Below are 17823 nucleotides of genomic sequence, written 5' to 3'. Positions count from 1 at the left end.
AGAGGCATTCACAGACAGTGCAGCAGACAGTCCAGCCAGCTCTATTGCAAAACTAGTAGACCAGTTTCTTGGGTTTGGTAGCTCATAAGTGTCGAAAGTGATGGAATTATCATATCGTCGATGTTTACGACAGCTTACAGGGTGTTGTGGATGTGGTGGACCTCGGAATACGTTAGGGGCAGACAACGAGAAGCAGAAGCGTGAAACATTGAATTTTTCTTTACATTGTTTCTGTTCTTATTTCCATTTGCCACTCTGTTAACACATCAGTCACATAAGTAAATGTACAATTTTAACAAATTGAGCATTCTCGCAAGCGACTTGTAGCTGATGTGATGAAGAGCGATGAAAAACTGATGCATTTGGAATAACATTTCTCAAATGTAACACGACGGTCTTAAAAAAAAATCCGAGTAAATTATTCTCGTCTGTAAAACTAGAGTGGTGGTGGAAGCTGCCAAGCAGTAAGATGAAATTCCAGAACAAAAAGAAGACCATCCAAAATCAGCTCGAACGATGTTCTCACAGGCCTCTGCAAAAAATAAATTCAGAACATGAGAAGAGGTACATAAAGAAAATACTTAAGAATCCAAAACAAGAAAGACATCATACGAGTTAATAGTCACATAAGAAGGAAGTTTGAAAGACAAACTAGGTAAGCAACAAGTGTAAAAATAAGAACAAAAAAACCTCCATCGACAACATTATAACCTTGTGAACAGATGGCCCTTGTTTGGTTTGGGTCGTAGATCCTTGTCTACATTCTGAAATCTAGAAATCTAGTAATAACCAAACAGAAAGTTGGAGAATTTAATAAAATTTTCTCTTCCCTTTCAGTTTAACCATTGGTGAAGCAAACAAAACAAACAAATGGTTGAGTAAATTTCAAAGTTGTTTTTCGCTTTGGAAGGGTAGTCAACAAACTACAAGAAGAAACTAAGCACTCAAGTAAAAGTTGTCTTTCCAAGGCATAATCTCAAACACTTGAACTGCAAAACAAACTACAAGCTGGGAAAAGGCTTAAATACAGTAAAACCTTCCATTATTCTTAATCGTGGAGTGTAAACCTACAATAAACGCCCTAATCTCTATTCCAGCTATTGCAACTCACTTCACCCAATTACTAATCAATAATTCACGTTGATAATGGGCAAATAAAGCGATGGTAGCATATTGGTTTTGTCGTAAAATTTATGCATAAATCATAATCCAGCAATCCAATCACTGATCAATAAATTTCAATGAGAGCAAACAAAGGAAGTTTGTGGTTGTGAAACTGGGTACCTGACTTTCTTGAGGAGGACGGCCTTGAGCTTGCGAGCAAGGTCTTGAGACCGGAGCTTCTGCTCGAGATTCTTGCGAGCCAAGATTCGTTTCTCAGAGTTTTTGAGGTGGTGGGTTTGCTCCCGCTTTATCATCCTCTCAATCCCACTCGACGTCATCTTCCTCTGCATAACCGTCAGGGCCCACTCCAGGTTCCCGTTCATCACCTTCACCCGAATCCCTCTCAATTGCTCATGACGATGGTACCCCAACTGACTCACTGACTCCATGCCCTGACTGGACCGTTTCAACACATTCCACGCACTCCTTGCTACCGCATTCATTGCTTCTCTTTCTCTGTGCTTCCTGAGAATTTGACTGAACTCTAATAACACTACCAGCTAATAATATTGTCTGAAATATTAATCAACACATAACACATTTCAGTTCGGCATGTAAATTATAATCAGCCACAACATTAATCAACACATTCATCAATCAGCAAATAATATATAAAGGGCACATTTCAGAATCCATAACAAGCTATCGGATTCAAGTTTCGACATATTCATTATTTCACACAATCTCTCCACAATTCAGTTCACGGTGTCACACGTTTCATTCCCACAATTGAAATTTGAAGCTAACCTCAAGCAAATGTCAAAAACCCAATTCGGCAAATTTTCAAAAACCCAATATAAAATATAAATCACAAATTGGAAACCCTAATTGTTAATGCAACAGTAAACGTGATACAGATAGGGATATCAATGCAAAATGCATGAAAATCAAATATCCAATGCCAAAACAAATGAGAAATGTGCAAACTCCACCTCTTGAATTGCCATTGAAACCTCCAAAAGTAGAAGATTAAAAGTTTGATCAGATTATTACGACCAAACACCCCAAATTGCACATATTTTTGCACAAATAACAATTTACATCTTCTTTTTCTTCTTTTTCTTCTTCTTCTTCTTCTTCTTCTTCTTCTTCTAATACAAAGATGATAAGACTTCTAGCAGCCAAAAATCTCCAGTGTCTGCCTAACTCCAATATATAACAAACGCAATCCCAAATAGAAAACCCTAATTTCAAAAACCAAGAACCAAATATGAATCTTACCTTGAATTAGGCTGGAAGTGGAGTCGATTTACGCTTCAGGGAGGTCCGATTTCGATGTGGAACTGTGGAAGTGGGACTGGTGTTGAGTGGTTGTGGAAGACGTAGGAGAGAGAGTTATGATGGTGGTCGACGGCAAGATGAATATAGAGGTGGTGGCGGGGAGTGCGAATTTTGGAGGTTGAATTTGAAGTGGGGGATATGTGAATGTGAGTGAGAAAGTTGCAGAGAGATGGGAGGCGCTTGTCGTCGAGAGTCTTGACAGATGGGTTGGGCCTCCGTCAGTCTTGACAAATCTTTAGTGGTGTAAAAGCAAATCCACCCCCATTAAGAGATTAAGAGATGGTAACTTTAGTGCTGTAAGAGCAATTCCACCCCATTAAGAGATGGCAAGGTAAGTCTGGCTTATGTCAACGAGCAAAATTGACGTCAGCATAATGTTATTCATATTCTTTAATTTTTTTTTTTGTATGTTTGGTGCGTGCATTGGATGCCCAATGTGGAGAGAGAGTAGACATAAACTGCATCAGTGGGTTTCGCTGTAGCAGCTGCAACCAAAAAGCCTAACGCCTGTTGTCACCCACTAACGTGCATGGAGCTCCTTTGAATTTTATTTATTTTTTATTGTATTTTTAATTCAACTACTAAAAAAGCTTTATTATAATTATTTATTTATAACAAGTTCATAAAAAGGGTCAGGTTGTTTCTTTTGAATTTGTACTATTTTGCACTTATTTAATTCAAATTTCTTTTTACTCTTTAAAATTTGTAAGAAGGGAGGAGATTCTTATTATTACGAATGTTTCACCAAATTTCCTTTTTTTTTTTTTTTTTTTTCTTTTCACTAGCTTTTTAGCACATACATATTGATGAATATGTTGTTCCAAACAAACGTATACTGATAAATATGCGGTTCCAACAATTAGTTTAATATATTAAACTTAAAAATTGAAATTGCCAAGAAAAATTTTCCGACCCAATATAAGAGTTTGATTGCCATAAAAGTGGAATCAAACTTAATTTTTGGGCTACTTGTGAATGGCCTTACAAATAGGTGGTGTTAAGTTCCACTCTTGTTAACAATTTCAATGTCAACCATTACTAGCTCGTTGTGTTGGGTTTAAGTCAAATCTCCTTAAAAAAAGAAAAAAGAAAAGAAAAAGAAAAAGAAAAAGAAAAAGAAGTCACTGTACTGAAATACTCGAGTCTCCACTCTCTTGCGGACTGATTCGTAAGCTCTCTCTCTCTCTCTCTCTCTCTGTTGTTTTAAATGATGGATCATATAAACTAGGCAGATCTGCGTCGTTGCTTTCAGAGAAACACATCTTTTTCTCGGCCCTCGCAAATATCTCAACTACACAACACACGCGCACGACGGAGGCCAAATGGCCATCAAAGACCACGCCTCACCCTTACTCTTCTTTTTCTTCTTCCTCGCAATCTCTTCCCTCTCCACCACTTTCGCCGATTCAGTCCACGGCTGCGGCGGTTTCGTCGAGGTAAATAACTTCATATTTTTCACTGTTTGAGTTAATGGGTTTTACCCTTTTACTTGATCGACTAAGGAATCGCACTGTAAACTTGCAGGCTCGCTCTTCTCTGATCAAGGCCAGGAAGCCCACCGATGCTAAATTGGATTTTTCTGACATCACGGTAAAACAAATTTTACTGAGTTTTCGTCACTAATGCAAATCCAGATACAAGATATCGAACGAGTTGCAAATTGATTTTGGGATTTTAGGTTGAGCTTCGGACAGTTGATGGGTTTTTGAAGGATAGCACTCAATGTGCTCCCAATGGTTACTACTTCATTCCCGTATATGACAAGGTGTTATTTCTTCTTCTTTTTCGAGGCTTTGGATTTCGCTGCATCTTTTCATTTCACATGCTCTCATGCTTCAGTGGTGATTTGTGTTGTTTTTAAAATTATCGGAGTTGATCACGAAAAGCCACACACTTGATGTTTCTTACTTGACTGAAACGTTCTGTTGTTTGTTCAATGCTTCTCGTTGCCGTTATTGATAATGCAGGGTTCTTTTGTTATTAAAATTAACGGCCCAGAGGGATGGTCATGGAACCCAGACAAGGTTTATTAATTTTTCTTTTCTCTGTCTTTCGATCTATTCCTATATGTGGTTCGTTGACTCAAAATTTGCGCTTGTCCTGAAATCTGATAACAGTAGTGTTTTCTAGGTTCCTGTTATTGTTGATGATTCCGGCTGCAATGGCAGTCAAGATATTAACTTTCGGTTTACAGGGTGTGTTCTTTTGCTCTTATTTGAGTTTGCATGATCTTATAAGCATTTCTGTCCTTCCTTTGGGCTTTTGGTATAAACTACCTTGTGGTATATGTGGGTAGGTTCTCCTTGTCTGGTAGAGTAGTGGGAGCGGTTGGTGGAGGGAGTTGTTCCGTTCAAAATGGAGGTCCTCCAAATATTGAAGTTGAACTTTTGTCTGATACTGGTGGTGTTGTTTCTTCTGTTATAACATCACCAGGGGGGAGTTACTTGTTCAAAAATATTATTCCAGGTACAAAACTTGAGCTTTTGTCTATATTACAAATTTACAATTCATAAATCCTTTCAATATATCACATACTTTTCAAAACAGATTATAATTTGATTATGTTTCCCATATGTCCTGTACACTTCAACAGTTGTGATTATATGTTTCCTTTGTGAAACTGCAATTTTCATCATGCATTATTTTGTATATCATGATTTGGTTTCCAAGACCGATTTTATGAATGAAAGATTTCCTTGTATTTGTCTCTCTCATTTAGTGCACTTTTCAGCAGATGAATAACTTTGTTATCAAATATCCGTCTTGTGTGCAGGAAAATATGAATTACGTGCTTTGCACCCTGACTTGAAAGTTGAAATAAGAGGTTCAACAAAGGTTCATTTATTATTCTTTCTTCTGCCATAATTGTTTTACTTTTCTTTTGGACTTGTGTGTTGTGTTTATCTCCCATTGAATTTCTCTTGCCCTTTCTTGCCAAATATGAGTATGTCATCTTATATTAGGTTACTCGGTTTTATAAAATTATAACATGTTACTGGTTTCATAAGATTATAATAATTACATGGTTTTGTAAGATTATCTTACATAGTTTCTTAAGATTATGTTATGTTACCATTGATAAGCCTTTACAAATTTATATGACACTCATGTGGAAATTATATACTTCTTGCAGGTGAATTTGGGGTTCGGAAATGACGTAGTGGATGACATTTTCTTTGTCCCTGGGTATGATATTCGTGGATTTGTTGTTTCTCAGGTAAGAATGTTACTTTAGAGATGACAATTGTTCATCATACATTTTGCTTTGTCTACAAGTCCCTATCTTAAATATGTGCAATTAATGAATTGAGAAATCTATCCATCAGTACAAGAGTTGGATTGCTTTATTTATAGTTGTTTTCTTCTAATTGATGTTGGTTCCCCTAATGTGGTGGTGGTCAGGTGAAATTGGACTTCTAGTTTGTCTACTTAGATTGTAGACTGATTTCTTTGTTTCTTCTTGTTTGGGATAGGGAAATCCAATATTGGGAGTTCACGTTTATTTATACTCAGATGACGTCTTAGAGGTAGATTGTCCCCAAGGTTCTGGAACTTCTTCTGGGATGAGGAAGACACTGTGCCATGCTGTATCTGATGCTCATGGGATGTTCATGTTTAAATCAATACCTTGTGGTAATTGTATACGTTTGCTATTTATTTGGTTTATTTTAGGCAGTTTCATTACACTTTTTCCCCAATATATGTCCTCTTTGTTTTATAACTTCTGCTTATTTATGCTTTATGTATTATTTAAAGTTTGATTGTTTGCGGTAGATGTTCCATTGAGATGTTTAACTGATCAGTGCATTTTAAATCATATAAGATTGTATACTTTTAGAGTTTGTGGTCAACAAACTATATAGAAGCTGCATTTGGGATTTCTTTTAATACTAAGTGATCAATGTTATACTGGTATTCTTTTAGTACATAGTTAAATGCTTGCAACTATTGCAGAAAACCACGATTTTGTTTTCCTTGGAAAACCTAACAGAAAAATCTGGTTGGCGGACAAAATGACACCTCTTACCCTCTAAAAGTTAAAAGAAAGGGGTAGTGGGTGCAGACAAAGAACAGAACATTTATATTCAGACAAATGTTTATATGATCTTTTTCGCTAACCACTGTCTTGCTACCTTATGTCGTATATGTAGTCACAAATCTTAATTATCGTGCCACCTTATTTTGTTAATGAAGTTTCAAGATTCATCTGGTTTGAAGCCCTCTTGCTTGGAAAATGCTCATCATATGCATCTCACTTTTTACTGCCTTCAAATTGAACCTAGTGCTCAGTTTCATTGAATCATTGGCAGGAACGTATGAGCTCATACCTTATTACAAGGGGGAAAACACAGTATTTGATGTTTCACCTCCTGTCATGTCTGTAACTGTTGAGCATCAACATGTGACAGTTCCTCAGAAGTTCCAGGTAAGATGTATAGCGGTCTGCAAGGTCAAAATTCAGACATTTGGTGTTTTAATATTTGTTGCACAATTTGTCTTCCCGAGATACTTCTGTTTTTTTCTACGGGCCTGTTTGGTTCACGTATTACGAGCTTGGGAATGGCTATGTAATTTCCCAATTGTGGAAAGTGCACTCATGGGAATTCTAATCATGTCACATGGGCTTCAAACTCCCATGAAGGGGGAAGTTGAAACCCTTGGGCCCCCTTGGGTTTGCTTCTCACTTGCCCTGTGAAAGCATTTATTGCTCTCTCATCCCTAAATTACCCTCATTATTAACTACAACTACAACTTTGTCTCTAAATATTCGAGGTGTTTCTTTTTCTTTAATAAGGTATTATTGGGAAGTAGGAAAAACTTTAATTCGTATTACTATAAAAACCAAACATTGGAATGGAAATAAAATGTATTTCCTTGTTACCATTTCCCTGCATTTTCAAGTAAAGGATTGGAATCATTTCATTCCCAACCTATTAGGAATATGTATGGGAAGTGTCCAAATAACTCATTCCGTGAACCAAACAGGCCCTTATAGTATACAAGATTAAACTGTATATAACCAACCACTCTAAGTCATTTAGCCTCATTTGGTTCGGGTTAAATCTATTGATTGGCTGCCCATCCATCAATGTGAAACTGTCATATTGCAATTATGTATACCTGTATAAAGTTAGAGTAAAAATATGTTATTCACACTGATTCAATTAGATTAGACAATTGGAAGCCCCTTCATTCCTTTGAAAATGTTATATAATTTATTTGTGTATGCTGACATTAGTTATTCTTGTGTTGTGTTTGGATTTATATTTGACAGTTTCATCTTTTTGTTTTGTTTTGTTTTTGTTTTTGTGTGTAGGTCACTGGATTTTCTGTTGGGGGACGAGTTGTGGATGGAAATGATGAAGGCATTGAAGGTGTTAAAATTAAAGTTGATGGTCATGAAAGGTCCATCACTGACAAACAAGGATATTACAAGCTTGACCAGGTATGCATCTACCTTTTTCCCTCCCTGTTAGCTTCCTTTGTTACACAATAAAATAATGAAAACGCTCAAAAGCTCACGGCTGATAATTTTATTGAAAATTCCTGGCATTTAGCTCAACAAATGGCCAATATTTGGCGTTTTTACCTTCACCAAAGGAACGGCTGATAGTGCCTTGGAGTTTGCTATTAGCTGTTCCTTAAACAATTATGCGAGATGGGGGAAACACAATCTTACTTCCCTAAGCCTCCACAAAGAAACAAACTACATTTTAGCTTCACCCAAACACATGATCTGCCAATGGAAAGAAAGGCACGTATTAAGTCTTCTCGTTTGAACCATATTGCAATTTGCAAGTGATGGCCTTACTATGATCAATTGTCGAGGATAGAATGTGTACCTTGGGTAGTCTGTATCCTTTCAAATCAAAGGAGCAGGATAAAATTAGAAAGAGAGAGTTGCACTCAACCTCCTTGCAAAAGATTTACAAGTCCATCCCTGATGGTTCTAAACTAGACAGCATACTATTGTTATTGTTATCGGTAATGAATTTAGGTTACTTAGCTGTTGAATGTTGCAGATTACTTCCAATCGCTATGCAATAGAAGCCACAAAGGAGCATTACAAGTTCAGCAGTTTGAAGGACTATTTGGTATATTTTATGAGAACCTGTTTCTGAACTTTTACATTGAGTCTATAACAAGGTTACCATCTTATGTGTTATTAGAAGCTACAATGTTTAGTATTCTGCGTTTAACTAGGCGGTTTCCATCATTATGAATTGTGCTCCGTTATATTTTTCTTTCTTACTTTGCTTGCTGATCCAGGTATTACCAAATATGGCTTCAGTAATGGATATTAAAGCAGTTTCCTATGATGTCTGTGGTGTGGTTCAGATGGTTAGTGCTGGTTACAAAGCAAAGGTAAAGATCACATTCCCTATGTTCTTCTTTCTATGTTATATGCAGGAATAATATTTTCATATTTAAATTTAGGTAGCTCTGACTCGTGGCCCTGAAAATGTCAAACCGCAAGTGAAACAGACTGATGGAAGTGGAAATTTCTGCTTCGAGGTATGTTAGTTTGGTGTGCAATAAGGAGGTGGTCTTTATTTCCGGGCGTGTCTAGAAACAAGTAGTATTTTCTGATATTGAGATGGTTGAGAGTATGATAGAGAATGGGTAACTGGCCCAGTTCTCAATGATTGAAGCCAGAATTAATTACTCTGTGCTCCTTTTAATTTAATTTATACATGTTTGATACTGCAAGTGTGAAACTTACTACATTTGTGAAGTGATGCAAAGTTGTTTGGTCAATGAACTGACATGTTCCTGTTTTAGAATCCAGTTCTGATCCTAGGATTGCTTGTACCGCATTAGAATTTTCGATAAAGAAAAGTTCTTTGAACTAACTTAGTCTTTGTATGATGAGGTGGAGAAGGACAACTTCTTTATTTTTTGTGTAAGCAGTTATCAACATAGTAAATTTATTGTGTGCTGTAATTTTCTTTTTTTTTTTTTTGGTTGCCTATTGTAGGTGGGTTTTCAGCCATGCATTCATTGGTTTATGTGTTGTGGATCCAAACTTAACCCCTTTTGCCTATGCAATTTACATCTTCTTTGCCTTTTATGCCCAGGTCCTACCTGGTGAATATCGTTTATCTGCTATATCAGCTACCCCTGACAGTGCTTCTGGCCTAATGTTTTTGCCGTCTTATATCGATGTTGCTGTCAAAGGTCCATTATTGAACGTCAAGTTTTCTCAGGTGACTTTTCTTAAATGATACGGATATTTGTTTTTCCATAAAATATAACTTTTTTCTTTGGGAATTTTTATCGGCACTCCATAAGTCTAATTGTGCACTGCAAACTTTCTATAGTCAGAAGGAAAAATGCTTTTATGAGGAGTGCACAATTAGATTTTTGGAGTGCCAATAATAGTTCCCTTTTCCTTTCTATTCTTATTTTTCATCTTTGAGTCTTCAATGCTTGTGCATACTTATATGCACTAAAAGCTGCGTTCTAACATGAATATAATACCTTTTCATATAAGTTCAGATTGATTTGGTTGGTCTAGTTATTCATTTGATTTATTACCGCATATGAGATGGACACAAAATTGCTTCTTTCATCAACATAAAATCAGAAGTATTCTACATTGTGCTTGCTTACGTTAGTTATGCAATTTCTTACTATTTTTTCTTTTTTTTCTTTTTCTCTCTTTTTGTCATTAATTAAGGCATTGGTCAATGTACGTGGAACTGTAACCTGCAAGGAGAAGTGTGGCACATCTGTTTCTGTTATCCTTGTTGGTTTAGCTGGTAAACGTAATGAAGAGAAGAGGACAATTAATTTGACTGATGAGAGTAGTGAATTTCACTTCGAAAATGTCATCCCAGGGAAATACAGATTTGAGGTACAGTTATTCATCTCTGCCCATTGCATTTTATTGAATTATTCTGTGTTGCAGAATGTTGTTATGATACGATACAAAAAGTTTTAATGTCAGAATTAGCATTCATTTGGTATAATTGCTATTAATATGCTTATTTTCTTTGGATGTATGTTGTTACCTTAGGTCAAGCACAATTCAGAAGAACCCACAGCTGTAGAAGATAATTGGTGCTGGGAGAAAAGTTCCATTGATGTGGATGTTGGTGTGGAAGATGTAAAAGGAATTGAATTTGTTCAAAAAGGTTACTGGCTCAATGTCGTTTCCACCCATGATGTAGATGCTTTTATGATTCAGCCAGATGGTTCTTCCATTAATTTGAAAATTAAGGTTTGTTCTGTTATTTAATAAGCCTCCCGGTGATCTAAAGATTCTAAACTAAGATGCATATGCACCAGCATCTGAGTTCTTTTTTTTTTTTTCCTCCTCTGTATGAATTGCAGAAAGGTTCCCAGAATGTATGTGTAGAATATCCTGGAGTGCATGAACTTCATTTTGTCAACTCTTGTATTTTCTTTGGGAGCTCATCAATTAAGACTGATACTTTAAACCCATTGGTATGGTGTTATCTTCCCTTTTGTGTTTTTTTTTTCACCACTTGTAGTGATCTTGCTTGAGTAAAATCTCCTTCCCCTCAAATCTTTTATTTATTTTTGCAGCCTATTTATCTGAAAGGAGAAAAGTATCTTGTCAAAGGACAAATCAGTGTTTCATCAAGCTCATTTGAGGGTGTCAGCGAGGTACCTGAGAATTTCATTGTGGATATTCTGAATGCCGGGGGCAGTATTATAGATGAGACCACAGCTAGGCTCACTTCCAGTGGAAATGATCAGAGTGCTGTAGTGTATGAATATTCTGCATGGGCCAATCGCGGAGAAAGACTTACCTTTGTTCCTAAGGATCCAAGGTTCATGGTTAATTGTTTCTCTTTATAACTAATCAGTCATGGCTCTTGCACATCTCAAATGTTTAGATGTGTCTACTACGAAATGTCTTTTGGTTTCTTATGCGCACTGAATTGTTACTCTATCCTTTTAAGATTTACTCTCTGTTGCAAAGAAAACTTGGTGTAGTACTGCATTTGTGTTACTGTTTGCTTTTACTTCATTTTTTGCTTCTGACTTGAGCTGTGATGTTTTGCAGAACTGATGAGACGAGGAAGATATTGTTTTATCCCAGACAACATGATGTATGTATTGGGTTTGGATTTTTCCAACTGAAGAAATGAAAGTCCATTATTTTTTTTATCGAAGATTAATCTTGCAACTTTTCTCCATCAGATCTTAATTTCAAATGATGGCTGCCAAGCTTCAATCCCTCCATTCTCTGGTCGATTGGGTTTATATATTACAGGATCAGTCTCTCCCCCTATTTCTGAAGTTCATATTAAGATTCTTGCTGCTGGGGATAGCCACATTGCTCAACTTAAGGACGGTGAAATAGTACTGGAGACTACCACGGGAATGGATGGCGCTTTTGTTGGGGGACCTTTATATGATGACATAACATACCATGTTGAGGCTTCAAAGGTTTGGAACATCTACTAAAACCTTAATTTACTTTCTGCAGTAAAGTGTCCAGCATTGTGTACTTTTTTTTAACCGTCTTGAAGGTGATACATTTGAATATTGTTGACTTGATAATTGTTGTTTGCTCTTTTTGGATTTTAGGTGGTGGTTTGTAAAATTTGTTTGGAATTTACAAGGATTAAAACGTGCTACATAGGAGGCCAAGAAAATCTAGTAAAGCAATTTAAAAGATATATAATTCAGATAGTACAAATCTTGGAGACCTTGCACTTTAATTCTCTTTGTCTTGAGATTGTCAGTATAAACCTCCCCAGGAAAACTTGTGATTCTCCAACCTTTTAAATTTTTGACATATTTGTGCATACTCTTACATCTTTTTGTTTTTCTCAATACGGATAAATTAAATGAAGAACAAAGGAGAGGTTGATATCTTTGTTCCATCGTTAAGATTCTCTCTTCCTGGCTTGTTACCCCGCACGCTTAAGATGGTCATAGTACATAGATAATACATATCAATGATTAAGAGAGGAATGAACTAAGATTATTTTCACTTGTGAACTGAGTACAAGAAATACGTGAAACTGCAATTCCTTGCTATCAACCTAATGTCTTCCATTTTGTGCAGCCTGGGTATCATTTAAAACAAGTTGGGCCTCATTCCTTTTCTTGTCAGAAGCTTGGCCAAATTTCTGTAAATATTCATTCTAAAGATGATGCTAAAGAGACTATTCCTTCAGTGTTATTATCTTTGAGTGGCGATGATGGCTACAGAAACAACTTGGTATCTGGAGCTGGTGGAGCATTCCTATTTAACAACTTATTTCCAGGGACATTCTATCTCCGTCCTCTGCTAAAGGTACCCTTTGAGGATATACATTCTGAATGCAAGATTCCTATTATCTTCCAGGATATACATGCTAATAATTCTCCTTTTCTTCCTATTCTGCCTTCTCTTTCTTTAATCTCCTTGTTTTCAATCTTCATAATGCATGAGTTAAGTATGCATTAGGATGTTACAAGGCGTGTTCAACAATCATCAATCATGTTACTAAAAAAATTTATGTTATTTTTGTCTTATATTTATGGTTGGTGACGTTGGTCACAAAACTAGTCACACTTGCATTGCTTACCTTTGCTTAGAAATAGAGTCTGACAAGAAAACTCAGTTCCACCATGCACCTTGCTAAAATAACATTGGAATTAAAATGACTGTAAAGCTAGTTTAGGCAAAAGTCCGTAGGATATATTATTGTTTTTACATTTTAAAGTACAATGACATTTTTCTCATTTTTATCTTTTGACTAGTCTAAAGAACAATGATATTTGTTCAGTTGAAGTTTACTGTATGTATCTTAAAGATTCTGTATAAATACATACATATAAATATATATATATATACATACATATAAATATATATATACATATTACATACATATAAATATATATATACATACATATAAATATATATATATATATATATATATATATAATACAGTCACCTATGTTGTGTGTATGTGTATCTGACATATAATTCCTAAGGACTATGATGTTTTTGTAACACACACACTGGCAAGACATGTATACATCTTATTTATTTGTGTCATAATGTTAGGGTTCTGTACAAAGTTATATTATTTCAAAGATACCATCAAAAGAGAAATAAAAACTTGTTTATATCTACTTTCAAGAGTCAGTTTTTCTTTCAGGTACCCGTACCACATGCAATGGGTTTATAAACTTGTTATGGCTTTGACATTTGCAATTGAGAGTTTTGTTTATATAATTTACAAGCTAGTTAGCTCTATTTTTCTCATATTATGTTAGTGCTGTTATGCCTCGTTTGATGTTTAGGATTGGCATGGGGGACAACTCACTAAATTTAATGAATGTTTTATGGATATATGGATGCCAGCTTGCATATTTTGTCCAAGTGAAGATAGAAGATGGAAAAATCATAATGAAAACTTATCCCTCCTAATCCCCAAAAAATGGTAGGATTGAGAGGGACCAATTTTCTTCATGACTTTTCCATCTTCTACGTTCACTTGGACCAAACTTTGCAAGTTGACATCCATATTTTTATTCAACATGCATTGAATCTAGTGGATTATCGAAGCCAAGCCAATCCTAGACATCAAACGAGCCCTTATAGTGTAAGTTTGTCTTCATATAGAGAAAATCCTTGGCTGGCCATTGTAGATTGATCATAATACAAAAGAGGCTAAATATCCAAAATGGTCCATGAGATTTGCATAATCAATAGAAATGGTCCTTAAGATTCAAAATCAATAGAATGGTCCCTGAGATTGTCCACCATCCATGATTTTGGTCCTTCCGTTAAAAACTCTTTGGGCAATTTTCAAAGTTTCGTAACTCAATCGATTCTTAACCAAATTCGACCCATAATATATCAAAATGAAGATAGGAAAGTGTAGAACAAGATTATACATATTTGGAAGCCCAATGGTTGCCGGAGATGCCCGGAAAATAGCCTGAAAGGTGATTGGTTCGCGGGAAAACTGGAAAACTCGCCGGAAACTGGGTTAACTTTAAACATTCATAACTTCTTAAATACTTAAAGAAATTGAGTGATTCAAAAACGAAAATCATACTTCTCGATGAGACGAAGATAATAGTACCTTTCGTGTTAGCCACTTTCGAGCCGTTTTCTGGCCAAACCACGACTATTTAGCCGTCGAGAAAGGTATCATTATCTTCGTCTCAACGAGAAATATGATTTTCGTTTTTGAATCATTCGATTTCGTTGAGTATTGAAGAAGTTATGAACGTTTAAAGTTTACCCAGTTTCCGGCGAGGTTTTCAGTTTTCCCGCGAACCAGTCACCTTTTAGGCTATTTTCCGGCCATCTCCGGCAACCATTGGGCTTCCAAATAGGTATAATCTTGTTTTACACTTTTCTATCTTAGTTTTGATATATTATGGGTCGAATTTGGTTAAGACGAAGCTTTGAAAAATGCCAAAGAGTTTTTAACGGAAGAACCAAAATCATGGATGGTGGACAATCTCAGGGACCATTTCTATTGATTATGCAAATCTTAGGGACCATTTTGGATATTTAGCCTACAAAAGATGGAACTACGGACAGGCCCCCTAAAGACCCCGATGAGTTATCTGTATGCTAAGGCTATAATTAATCACTCCACCTAACAAGTGAATTTTTGACGTCCTATAGGAGTTTGCCTTTTCTCCTCCAGCACTGGCGATAGATCTTGGTTCTGGGGAGTCTAAAGAAGCTATTTTCTTGGCTACTCGAGTGGCTTACAGGTTTTCCATTAGTCTTCTCTTGTATTTGATTTGCATAATTTTTTTTTTTTAAATGTGATCCATGTACAAAGTTTATTTTTATTATTGCTGTTGCACATATAAATGTTGACAAACCATTTTCTCTTTCATATCTAGAATTTTGAACTTCATGTTTATTACAATTTGGAATTTATAAATTTGAAGTAATTAAGGATTTTGTTGGATCTGTGGATTAAACTATTTCCAGATTGTAGCAATTTTATCCACGGATTTCTCCTTTGCCAAGAATTGATAAAATTGATTTGAAACATGATATAATTCTTGTGCAGTACAACTTCGCCTGATTGATTTTGCTTTTCTTCCCTTTTTAGTCATCATTGTTTGCTTTTGGTAATTATCTTAATATGAGTTTATGCTACTGTGATTTTGACTTTTAATCAGTTTTCTTTTTCTTTTTCCAAAATAACTTTAATCCATATTATATACATCGCAGCATATTTATCTGTGCATGCATGGTCCAAGTTTTGAAGTCTTTAAAACCAAACCTGTTTCATTTATACTGATGATAGTACTTTAGAATTTGTATCAGTGCAACCATGTGGAAACATACAGATTTGATATTCATTTATGATTCTTTCTGTGAGATACTAAGTTGGTTTATACCCTTTCCAGTGCTATGGGTGTTGTTACTCTATTGTCTGGCCAACCAAAAGAAGGCGTGTTGGTTGAGGCCAGATCAGAATCAAAAGCCTATTACGGGGAAACAGTGACTGATTCATCTGGAAGTTATCGTTTGAGAGGACTTCTTCCTGACACAACCTATGTAATCAAAGTAGTGAAAAGGGATGGTTTTGGTAGTGCTAAAATTGAGCGTGCGTCACCAGAATCTGTTCCCATCAAGGTTAGCAGCTAGAAATTTTTTGCAGTATAGTAGACCGAACTTCCTTGGAGTGGAAAGATCAGTCCAGTATTTAGAAATTAAGTCTTTGATAATGTTGCTTCCCATCCATGTGTATGTATTTATTCACGGTTTTGGTAATTTTGTAGGTTGGACACGAGGATATCAAAGGATTAGATTTTCTGGTTTTTGAACAGCCAGACACAACTGTTTTAAGTTGCCATGTTGAAGGAAAGAGAATAGAGGAACTGCATCCGCACCTACTGGTGGAAATCAAATCATCTAGTGATCTTTCTATGGAGTCCGTCTTCCCTCTTCCGCTTTCCAACTTTTTCCAAGTGAAGGACTTACCCAAGGGTAAGCACCTTCTGCAGCTTCGTTCTAGTCTTCCGTCAAGCAGCCATAACTTTGAATCCGAGGTTATTGAGGTTGATTTAGAGCAGAATACTCGTATACATGTTGGCCCCCTCAGATATGTATTTGAGGAGGATCACCACAAGCAGGTTTGTTCTACTTCTCTTTCCAATTGTTCTTTAACAATCTTGTAAGAGTGCAATGCCTTAAAGTTATACACCCCTTCCCTTATTTTCTTAAATCATATAAACATAGATGCTTCTAATTTATGGTACTTTCTGGAACGGCATATCACCTATTGTGGTGCTTACTTTTATTTAGGATGGTTCAATTTTTTGCATGTGAGGCTATGAATTGAGTTTAGAGTTAGGCTAACGAAATATTAATTTGTTTCTCCTCTTCCACTTCCATGACCTACAGGAGTTGACTCCGGCGCCAGTTTTCCCTCTTATAGTTGGCGTCTCAGTGATTGCTCTGTTTGCCACCATTCCAAGGTATTTGTTATATTATTTTCTTCCAACTACATCTGCTGCTTACTGGTTCTGGAACTTTTTGTCCTCGTGAACAAGCTGTAATTGTTGTCTACTTTTGTTATGCCTCACCTTGAAGCTTGAAGGACTTATACCAATCCACAGTGGGAATACCAACACCCGGATTCACTACAACTGCAAAGAGGGAAGTGCGGAAAACTGTTTTGAGAAAGAAGACTTACTGAATATCTGTTTGTGCCTAATAGAAATGCACCTCGGGTAATATCTAACATTGAATCGGATAATGCCCTTGCTGTGTGGAGGTTGAAGATGAGCTTAGCCTAGGAAAAGAGCTTAGAAAATTAGAGCCACTCGCTGTATTTCTCCTCGCGTCATGTAGGCAGGTACGGTTGTGTGATATAAATTTTGTATTTCTCATAGCAAAAACTTCCACCACGGTTGAGGTCCTTCATGACCAAATTTTTGGTCTAGGGTTCATGACCTAATTTTTGGTCTTGAATTTTAAGATGACTAATCTTGCACTTACGGAAATTAGTGACATACAGGATGATTCATAAGGGTAGGATTGAGTTGGGGGGCCTGAAAGGTCTCACATTTCTTGACAACAGGGATGTGTATGTATGTTATGAACCTACATATCTTAACAACAGATTATGTAATGTTTATTGTTTTCAAATCACGATTAGACATCGTAGTACTTTTTATTGACATTATCGTTGTTCTCATTTATCTTGAAGTTCCAAGTGTTCGATTTTAAGAACACAATCAAATTTATATTTGTATTGTATGCGACTCTCCGTCGTGTATAACTTGATCAGTCTTTCGACCACCTTGCTTGATTCCCAAGTTAAAACCACTAACCCTTGAGAAGAAAAAAAAATGAAAACTTCGTTCTTTGGTGAATAGGGGAAAAATTTGCATACCCAAATTTTACTCTTTTTTCTTTGT

At 36.1% G+C, this 17823-nt stretch overlaps 2 protein-coding genes across 2 annotated transcripts; one reads left to right on the top strand and one right to left on the bottom strand.

The window, feature by feature from the left end:
- Positions 1-346: 346 nt before the first annotated feature.
- On the bottom strand, positions 347-2611 carry LOC103941453. Its single transcript, XM_009351645.3, has 3 exons — positions 2386-2611; positions 1285-1677; positions 347-532 (listed from the first exon to the last, which is right to left on the bottom strand). The coding sequence occupies exons 2-3, from the start codon at positions 1605-1607 to the stop codon at positions 523-525; spliced, it is 333 nt and encodes a 110-aa protein (XP_009349920.2). The 5' UTR covers positions 1608-1677; positions 2386-2611; the 3' UTR covers positions 347-522.
- A 921-nt stretch (positions 2612-3532) lies between these two features.
- Positions 3533-17585, top strand: LOC103941452 (nodal modulator 3). The gene is made up of 28 exons (XM_048566454.1): positions 3533-3613; positions 3698-3881; positions 3970-4035; positions 4124-4210; positions 4413-4469; positions 4576-4640; positions 4742-4911; positions 5219-5280; positions 5579-5662; positions 5919-6078; positions 6756-6871; positions 7763-7891; positions 8469-8540; positions 8716-8811; positions 8884-8961; positions 9525-9653; positions 10127-10303; positions 10466-10669; positions 10783-10896; positions 10999-11246; positions 11483-11528; positions 11620-11868; positions 12494-12724; positions 15062-15153; positions 15805-16033; positions 16180-16533; positions 16805-16878; positions 16994-17585. Exons 2-28 carry the CDS (start codon positions 3768-3770, stop codon positions 17097-17099), a joined length of 3609 nt encoding a protein of 1202 aa, XP_048422411.1. The 5' UTR covers positions 3533-3613; positions 3698-3767; the 3' UTR covers positions 17100-17585.
- Positions 17586-17823: the final 238 nt, after the last annotated feature.

The sequence above is a fragment of a genome, unplaced genomic scaffold (assembly GCF_019419815.1).
Source record: "Pyrus x bretschneideri cultivar Hongxiangsu unplaced genomic scaffold, Pyrus_bretschneideri_v1 Contig41, whole genome shotgun sequence".
NCBI lineage: Eukaryota > Viridiplantae > Streptophyta > Magnoliopsida > Rosales > Rosaceae > Pyrus > Pyrus x bretschneideri.
Note: the sequence above shows the minus strand (reverse complement) of the source record. Positions and strands in the feature narration are given on the sequence as shown.